General features: G+C 39.3%; 1 protein-coding gene and 1 long non-coding RNA gene across 2 annotated transcripts; one reads left to right on the forward strand and one right to left on the reverse strand.

Annotated features, from left to right (window-relative positions):
- Positions 1–2: 2 nt before the first annotated feature.
- LOC130699679 (uncharacterized) lies at positions 3–1,176 on the reverse strand. Its single transcript, XR_009003507.1, has 3 exons — positions 1,060–1,176; positions 287–361; positions 3–196 (listed from the first exon to the last, which is right to left on the reverse strand). It is a non-coding gene; the product is annotated as an uncharacterized LOC130699679 (long non-coding RNA).
- Positions 1,177–7,615: 6,439 nt separating this feature from the next.
- Positions 7,616–9,295, forward strand: LOC132088081 (uncharacterized). Its single transcript, XM_059495766.1, has 3 exons — positions 7,616–7,731; positions 7,859–8,008; positions 8,101–9,295. The coding sequence occupies exon 3, from the start codon at positions 8,189–8,191 to the stop codon at positions 9,293–9,295; it is 1,107 nt and encodes a 368-aa protein (XP_059351749.1). The 5' UTR covers positions 7,616–7,731; positions 7,859–8,008; positions 8,101–8,188.
- The last annotated feature ends 315 nt before the right edge of the window (positions 9,296–9,610 follow it).

The raw sequence follows: 9,610 nt of genomic DNA on the forward strand, positions 1-9,610 counted from the left end.
CCCGATCAAAACTCAATACTGAAACTTAGGAAGAAAAAAAAAATCTGCTTTTTAAAGTTGATTGGGACACAGGCTCCATGGTAGTTGAAAAATCATTTTCATTTATCAATAAATGATGGCCAATTCAGACACAATTCTTGTTGCTGTGATTCCTAATACAGTTGAATCACTTTCGCAGTCTCGCCTTGGTTTTATTCTGTACAGAAAAAGAAACAACAATTAAGGTAATTTGCTTAGTCTTCAATACAAGGTGAAAAACCTAACTAAAGAATTACATGATACTTACAGACTGTTTTAGTTCCAATGACTCCGGATGGGACCCATACGCTTCCAGCTGAATCAAAGGAACTTGGAATTGACTCTAATGCAAAAGATAAAACAGAAACAATTAGATTTTTGTGCCTGTTGAAACAACTTTTTTTTTTGTTGTATGTTTTCATTCATTTTTTTAGTTGAATGGTGGCAACTAAAGTTAAATGGCACTCATAGCATAAAGAAAAGAATTTGATGATTCCATTTGATCTTGACTTTTATTTCCAACTGACTTGATCGTACAGGACATCTGCAGTCTTGTTGGTTAACTCATTCAAACTATCCCTCAGCCCCAACAAACTTCTGTTGAACTCTCAACTCCATTTAAGGGTGAAGCTAAGGCAGAATAGTTTCGACATCAGGTGAAGTTCCTGGACAAGAGAATTCTCCCAAGCCAGTTTCTTTTAACGTGTCAATTTCACAGTAGATGTTAATACTTCCATCTTTCTGGGAGCATTCTTTGAGAGTTTTTTTGTCTAGACGAAGAACTTCACAGTAAGAAACTCGATCCTAGGAAAGACATATGCTACGTGGTAAAAACAGCATGGGCCTCGACCTCGTTGCTAGGAAATTGTTTTCCTTGAACTATCTAACATACCGTTTGCTTGAATGTCCAACGACGTACAACTTTATGAAATGAATAGAATGAAACAGCAACATACGGAACGAAATTCACTTGACGAGTATAAAAACAAGAACAAACAATCGCAGGGAAGCACCAGAACTAAATGAACTTTTCAATCTTACCTTCGAAATGCTGACGTTGTCAAGGGAGGGTCTAGCTAACGGTCGGCCATTTTGGGTTTCCTTTCTCACCCTTCCCTTTTCTTTAACGCACTGGAATGAAAACAACCAAATCTGCCACCTCTTTGCCTCAGGTAACTGTTTCGATAACATTGACCTGGGCGTGAGGAAAACAATTGCTAACGGCAACAGGCAGCCAGCCCCCAGCCAACATCAGTTCATCCTTCATCTCTAATAAAGGTCACTGAAGCACGTTTGATTCACTTTTCTGTGTGCACTTTCTTGTATTTTTTTTATTTTCTTGATCTTCCAACACAACATAATAGACGCAACTTTAGCAAAACGTAATAAACACAACTACAAACAGCAATTCTGACATGCCAGTTTTTAGATTAACTCTTGATTAGCCGATATCGAGTTATCGATTAACTTTCATCTGACAATAGTCTTTTGTTACATAGCGCTAGACGTCCAACAACATCAGTGTGGCAGCTCTTGTCTGTGGAATGGGTATGCTTTGAAAAAAAAAGCGTGTTACGCTCCAGAGGTGACAGCAAATAAAGAAAAGAAAAGAAAAGAGAGGAAAGAAAATGAGCATTAGTAGGTAATGATTGATTGCGATATGCAGAGATCCTATTTTTTTAGAGAAGCAAAACAACGCGCTAGAACTGCCCAGATCGCTGGAGGCTTTTTATTTCCCATTTTGGGTGAGGTTAATGTCTAAAAAGAAACGAGAATGTGGCAGGTGCTAATCTACAGCTCCATCGAAAATACGCCCGACTATAAAACTGACAGCAGAGCACAGTGTAATTCAGACAGGAAACAACTGACTACGCCGTAGGCAAGCTGCGTATTTGCCTTTTTAAAATTTTAAGGGAAAAGACTCGCTTCAACATGACAATTTGAAGGACACCAAATGTTTCCTTTTCTTTTCAAGTTGCGGCTTCGCGAAATTTCGAGACCACTCAAGTCATTCAAACAACCGAGATACAATTCACGATCCTGCTGCTAAAATTTGACTTTGTTTACAAAATGTTACCACCACCGCATAGAAAAGTGAACGCAACGGGTCTCCAATGCAAGAAACGCCGAGATAATTTATCTCAAATACAGGCAAAACAAAAACAAAAACAGCATTGAATGTTGAGAGAAGTTTAAGATTGCAACATTAAAGACGGAAAGCGTAAAGGCACAGAACATAAGCATTTGGTTTTTTTCTTCGGTCAGTTCTGTATTGGTACAGCAGACAACAGAGAATGTCGATGTCGTCAAGCAAAAAAAGTAGTTCTTCGGGTGGTAACGAATACACTCACAAATTGTACTTTGATCCTGAGGCCGATAAAGCGGACATGGGTGGCCATTGGATTACAGATGACAAACTTCGCCAGATATTGTCAAACGTAATCGACGCGGAAGAAAAGATTGAAAAGGCTTCCATCTACAGCAATCCGCTACCATTTGGCAAACTGAATCCATTGCAGTTGGCAAACGTCATACTTTATCACGCGTATGTCGTAATAAAAACGAAGAATTGGTGGTGGTCGATCGAGAAAAACATGGAATCCATCACGATACAACGCTCGGAGAGTCTCGAGAGTGTTCGTGACATGTACCAAAGGGAGGAACGGACGACTGGTGCAACTCCGGAGAAAAGCATTAGGGAGAGGAAAACAGCGCTGCCTGATAAGACAATAACAATTATAGAACTCATCAATTACATTTGGAGGAAAGATTATTTAAACGATGTTTACCATCTTTTGAATACAAATTGCCAAACGTTTGCTGATGCGATTTTTAATCGCATTAAATCACCATGCGATGATCACGTCTATTTTGATGAGGCTGCCGATCATCCCCGATCCTCAGCAAGTAGTTGCGACATGAGTGTGGATAAATTTTTTAGTCAAGTGCAACGTTTAAGCAATTCAGAGACATTGTCTGAACTAGAGCTTTATACTGTGAAACGAGTAAAATCCGTAACTTTTGTAAACAATATTATGTATGTTTTTATTTTTATTTTGCTATTTTTATTATTTTTGACAAAAGATATAATTTTCCTGTCGGATATAACCATCCGATTTTTCCTTTTTTTCGTTGTGTTTTTATTTGGCTATGCCGTTGTTGCGTATGTCATAGTGGATGCCATCTTAGATCAATATGGATTGCTTTCACGTCACTCCTTCGTGATTTTTAAAACAAAAACAGAAACTTACTGGTCGTTTGAGCGATTCCCGACACATTTCGTCATCCATCGAGCCAGAACCAAAGACATCCTTTTGAAAGAGTGCAAGCGGGCTTCACAACACATTTGGTTCTTCATACCGAAATTGCATAGCAAAGCACTTGCCGCCGAGCGGAGCACAATCGCAATATTGGATTTCATCTGGAAGAAGGATAACCTAAACTCTGTAAGTCAGTTGCCCTTAGAAGATTGCCACCAAATTGCGTCTATCATCTTCGAGAATTTCAAACAACCCACAATGTTCGATGGCATATTTTCATTAATTCGCTGAATTCAAATTGCAGCAATAACGACTGGGCCGCCCTCCTGTAAGAATTATTGTCCATGAATTGCTGAAACAATGTGGTACTTCGAATTTTTCTTACTCCATTCCACTGTCCATTACGCATGTCCTTACACTGTGTTACGTGTTTTGTATACACCAGTAGAGATGTTCATCTAATAATAAAAAAAATTACTTTACTACAAAATAAGAATAATAGTTTTGCTACTGAGAAACATGACCTTTTATACTTTTAAGTCCTTAACGATACTCTATCCAGGCCGGAGTGTTTTACGAACTAAAATCGTATCGTTCTTGACAATGCCCAAAATGCTGCACCATTTCGAGATTCAGTTTCTGCTGCCAGTCTGAAAAGAAAAGAGATGAAAGAGAATGAGCATTAACGAGAAATCTTTGTTTTTCTACGTGACGGTCGGTTGAGATATGCGGGGAGATTCGAATGCTACTTTTGAGGAAGCAAAATAACGAGTTAGAGCTGTACCACATCATTGGAAGCTTTTTATTTCCATTTGGGCGAATTTAATGTTCATAAACGCAACGAAGGTGTTGCTTTGGTAATCTGTTTTTCCATCGCAAATATGTTCGAATGCAAAATTGACAACTGAGCAAAGTGCAATCCAGGTGGAAAACAACTGCTTACGTCGTAAACAAACTGCGTTTTTCCCCCATTTAATATTCCAGGAGATACGATTCGTTTCTACGTGATAATATGAAGGACATTCAATGTCATTTAGTTTCGTTTGTTTGTTGCTTCGCGGCATTTCTGACCACTCGATTCGTTAAAACACCAAAAGAAAAATTCATATCAGCTGTTAAAGTTGGACCTTGTAAACAAAATGTTACCACAGCCCAATAGAGAGGTAAACACAAGGAGTATCTAATGCAAGAAAAGCCGAGATAATTTATCACAAACACAAATACAAAAACTAACAAAATTCGCTTTTTGTTTCTGGTCTTGGTAACAAAGACTTGTTCACTAAATTTCTCTGCTCGTCCACTTAACATTGAGCACCAGAAAACCTCAATAAAATAGGAGCGGGATGATAAGGGTGGCTTTTACGTGGCATTTGAAACGACGCTTAAGCTTATACGCCAAAGAGAAAAGGGCCATTAGAATTCGAATTCGTATTGGGCAACAATGGAAAGGCTAACTTTGCTATTCGGTAACCGTAAAGCACGAAGCGTTATTGGGTGTGTGTGGCAACATTTGTTCCAAAATATGACGACCACAACCACCTCTTTCCAACTGCAGTGACGTAGAAAAGATAAAGTCTGATGTTTCACCTGGTTCTATTCACTATTCAACGTGAATAAGATAGCAAGTTCAGTATGGTTGTGAAAGCATTCCCGTGACAATCAACACATCGCCACACACGCACAAGTTCAAGCTAAAAGTCCTAACTAAGGCGAACATAGATAAATTGTAACAAGCAGTAAAAGGAAATGTCGCTGTCGCTGTCGCCAAGCGCGCCTACTGGTTGCAACTACACCCGCAAATTGCATTTTGATCCTAGAGCGGATCAGCCAAGCACAGGTGGCTATTGGATTACAGCTGACGAGCTTCGCGAAAAATTGTCAAACTTGATTGACACGGAAGAAATCATTAAAAATGCTTCCGTCTACAGTAATCCGCTCACTTCGTGGCAGCTGACAAACGCTCTGCTGTATCACGCGTTCATTGTAATGGAAACAAACGATTGGTGGTGGTCGATCGAGAGAAACACGGAAGGAATCACGATTCAACGCTCGAAGAACCTCGAAAGTGTTCGCGATATGTACCAGAGGGAGAACCGGACGACTGGTTTGACTCCTTTAACACAAATCAGAAAGTATGAAACTACGCAAGGGGGGAATACCACAATCAAAGAACTCATCAATTACATTTGGACGAAAGATTGTATAAACGACGTTTACCATCCTGTTGCGGAGAATAGCCAAAAATTTGCTGCCATGATTTTTGATCGTATCAAATCAGCATAGAATGATCTAGTCTATTTTGACGAGCCTGACGATCAACCCCGATCGTCACGTAATAGTTACTAGATGAATGTGGATCAAGTAATCAGTCAAGTGCAACGTTTAAGCGCTTTAGAGGTTTTTACTAAAGTAGTGATTTATGAAGTTTCAAGTAGTTCATGGATCATCCCACATCTTTTTGTGCCCGACTTTTTGTTTTCCCCTTTTCTACAAACAGCTGCTATTTCTTCGCATCATTACTTCGTGATTTTTGAAACGAACGAGAGAACTGACTGGTTGTTCGAACGATTACCGACTCTTTTCACCATTCAGCGAGCCAGAAATAAACAGATCCTTCTGAAAGAATGTCGACGGGAATTACGCGATACTGTACTCTTCAAAGCAAATATGGAAAAATCAGATGTTGCCGTTAGCCAGAATATGAATGCAGTTTTGGATTTTACCTGGAACAAGGACAACCTGGACATATGTTATTTGCCGTTAAAATATTGCGGCACAATAGCCTTGCAAATCTACGACAAATTTAAAATGAAGTAATGTTGCTGCCCAGAAATCCTGTACGAATTACTATCACTCAGCTTTAATACAAACTATTCGCTATTTTTCGTTATTTTCTTTTACTCCAAAAGTTGCGGTTTAGAAACGATGAAATAGTTGGCCGATAAAAATTCTAATCGAAACGGTAGATCTCACCACGAAGTAAATACAACGTTTCTTTTCTAAACTGATGAAAAATGGTATTTCCTACCTTGACGTTCGGGGTGACACTCCTCCAGCCGGGGTGTTTTCCCACTGATTATGGCTAAATGAGTGGGTCATAAAGGATGTCCATAATCTTCTGTCATTTAGTGGGGGGGTTCACTGACCGCTGCCAATCTGAAAGTAAAAGAGGAAATAAAGTGGAACATCAACCAATAACTTTCATTATTCTGTTATGTGGTGGATCTCATGCTAACACTATCTGATCCCGATCACAACAAAATACTGAAACTAAAGTAGAGAAAATGCATATAAGCTTTTTAAAGATGATTAGGACATAGGCCCCCTGGTAGTTGACAAATCATTTTCATTTATCAATAAATAATGAAGAGATACTCACATTAATTCAGTGAAGTTCGGTGTGCAATTTAAATTTTCATTATTAAGACCTAAACGTAGAAATGGTGATTTGACTGTCCCAGATCCATAATTACTGTAGACTTTACGGATAGGGCAACTGCTGTCCATCTGTGAAGGCAACAGTACAAATGTCTAAAGATTAAAAAATGAGCTAAGGCAGTGAAGAATAATGTCAACTTACTGAATGAAAAAGACATGTGAATTTTTCCAGAATCACACTGCACATCTGATATTCATGTGAAACGTGTTATCTCACTTTTGGTTTGTCCAGTTTAAAAAAAAAAGGAGTTGATATTCACCCCTAGTAACTTTTTTTCTTAAAATTCACGATGTTGGTTGGTCTCAGCTTGATGATGATTCTACTGCCGGTTTCCATCCATCAGCTCGATTATTGTGCATCATACACTCCAACAAAATTTCAACTTTAGTGGTTTTCCTAAAAGAACAAAAAAACAAAAATACTCTGTTGTAAGACATTGCCATTAGTAGGGTTCCAGTTTTTAGAATTTCTTCACGTCAGAAAACCACTTTAGATAACGAACATAGAAGGTGCATTTGTATAGAAAATTTGGCTATTTTCATATTGAATATCTTAATTGTGGAATCGCAGAAACAGCATTTTGTTTTTATGATTTTTTTTACTTCCATAGGCTAATGATTTCTTAAGTGAGCACCCTAAATCGCATTGAAAATTCTGAACCTTCGGCAAAAAGTGACAGAAAAAAAAATCAAGCAATCAACTCATTTCATGTCTGACAACGAGTGCCCCACAACTGCGCGGCAGATAACAAGCGTGTTATCGAAATCAAGTTATGCCGCTACGAGATCGACATCGTGAAATTGCTGGAGAGATAGTGTCAATTGGCTACGTGCACGATTTTGTTCGGAGCGGCGATAAAGTTTCCTATCATTCCTCTATGATTTGTTGCTTAACAATGATGCAAAAAGCTGAAGCTCGCCAATTTTGTTGCACCTGTGAATTGTGATAAGCTCATCTCTTCGTGACTTGACCCGTTCGTCGATCGATCGTCAACATCGGTGCATCTCCAACAAGGTAAGGAACCTAGTCTTATTTAAGAATCCCAAATCGTTCTCGATCAAATTTAAATCAAGTTACTTGGAGGGGGGTGGGCACAATAATCACGTAATAAACTGGCGTGCAACGTTTTCTATTTCTGTAGGTTGCAGGTTTCATTGTTGGTCATTGCAACAGTATTTTTGTGTTTGATGGCCCTAAAAAAGGACTAAAATCTGATCGGCATCCATCGAGAAAACGTTATCTCCTATTGACATTATCTGCCAAGATAGGATATTTTGCCTCGAGAAAAGTGGTAACGTTTTACTTAAAACAAGTTCTTCAAATTAGCGCAGTGAAATCATTTTACATTCCATTTGGGGTTCCAATGTTCCTCATGTTGGTTAGAAAAACAGTCCCGAGGGTGAAACTTGTCGTGCCTATATTCACTCGTTTCCGGATTGTTTCAAGTGCGTGACGTCACCAACAACCGAGAATGTCGTTCAGCAGCAGTTTTGGATCGGTTGGTAGCTATTACAATCAAAAATTGTACTTCGATCATAGGGCCGATCAAGAGTACACGGGTGGCTATTGGATTACGGATGACCAACTTCGCGAAAAATTGTCAAACTTAATTGACACGGAAGAAAAGATTGAAAATGCTTCCGTTTACAGCAATCCGCTCTCTTCGTTGCAGGCGACGAACGCTCTGCTGTATCACGCGTTCATTGTAATGAAAACAAATAACTGGTGGTGGTCGATCGAGAAAAACTCGGAATGCATCACGATTCAACGAGCGAAGAACCTCGAAAGTGTTCGCGATAAGTACCAGAGGACGAAACGGACGACTGGTTTGACTCCTTTAACACAAATCAGGGAGAATGAAACTACAGAAGGCGGGAATACAACAATCAGAGAACTCATCAATTACATTTGGAGGGGGGACTGTTTAAAGGACGTTTACCATATTCTTATGGAGAATTGCCAAATATTTGCTAACCTGATTTTTGCTCGTATCAACTCACCACGCAATGATCAAGTCTATTTTGACGAAGCTGCCGATCAACCCCCATCTTCAGCTAACAGTTACTATATGAATGTGGATCAAGTGTTCAACGAGGTGCAACGGTTAAGCGCTTCCGAGAATTTTACCAAATTAGAGATTTATAAAGCGCCAATAAGTTCACATTACATCCCAGTTCCTCTTGAGGCCGAAAATATATCCTCCATACTTAAGAAAATATCTGGATATTTTTCGCATCATTACTTCGTGATTTTTGAAACGAACGAGGGAACTTACTGGTCGTTCGAACGATTCCCGACTAGTTTCACCATTCAGCGGGCCAGAAATAAGCAGATCCTTTTGAAAGAATGTCAACGGGAATTACGCGACACTTTACTCTTACAAGTAAATTTGGAAAAGTCAGATGTTGCCAAGCGGCAGAATATGAAAGCAGTTTTGGATTTTACCTGGAAAGAGTTCGAACCGGAAATATCTTACGTGCCCGCAAGAAATTGCGACACAACAGCCTTGCAAATCTACGACAAATTTAAAATGAACTCTTTTGCTGCCCAGAAATCCTGGACGAATTACTTCCAATGAGCACTAATACAAACTATTCGCTATTTTTTGTAATTTTTTTTTAACTCCCAAAGTTGCGGCTTAGAGGCGATGAAATAGTTGGTCGATAAAAATTCTGATCAACACGGTAGATCTCACCACGAAGTAAATGCAACCTTTTTTATAAACTGATGAAAAATGGTATTTCCTACCTTGAAGTTCGGAGTGACACTCCTCCGGCCGGGATGTTTTCCCACTGGTTAGGGCTAAATCAGTGAGTCATAAAGGATGTCCATAATCTTCTGTCATTTAGTGGGGGGGGGGGGGGGGGGTTCACTTACCGCTGCCAATCTGAAA

Source organism: Daphnia carinata, chromosome 6, assembly GCF_022539665.2.
Source record: "Daphnia carinata strain CSIRO-1 chromosome 6, CSIRO_AGI_Dcar_HiC_V3, whole genome shotgun sequence".
In the NCBI taxonomy this organism is placed as follows: domain Eukaryota; kingdom Metazoa; phylum Arthropoda; class Branchiopoda; order Diplostraca; family Daphniidae; genus Daphnia; species Daphnia carinata.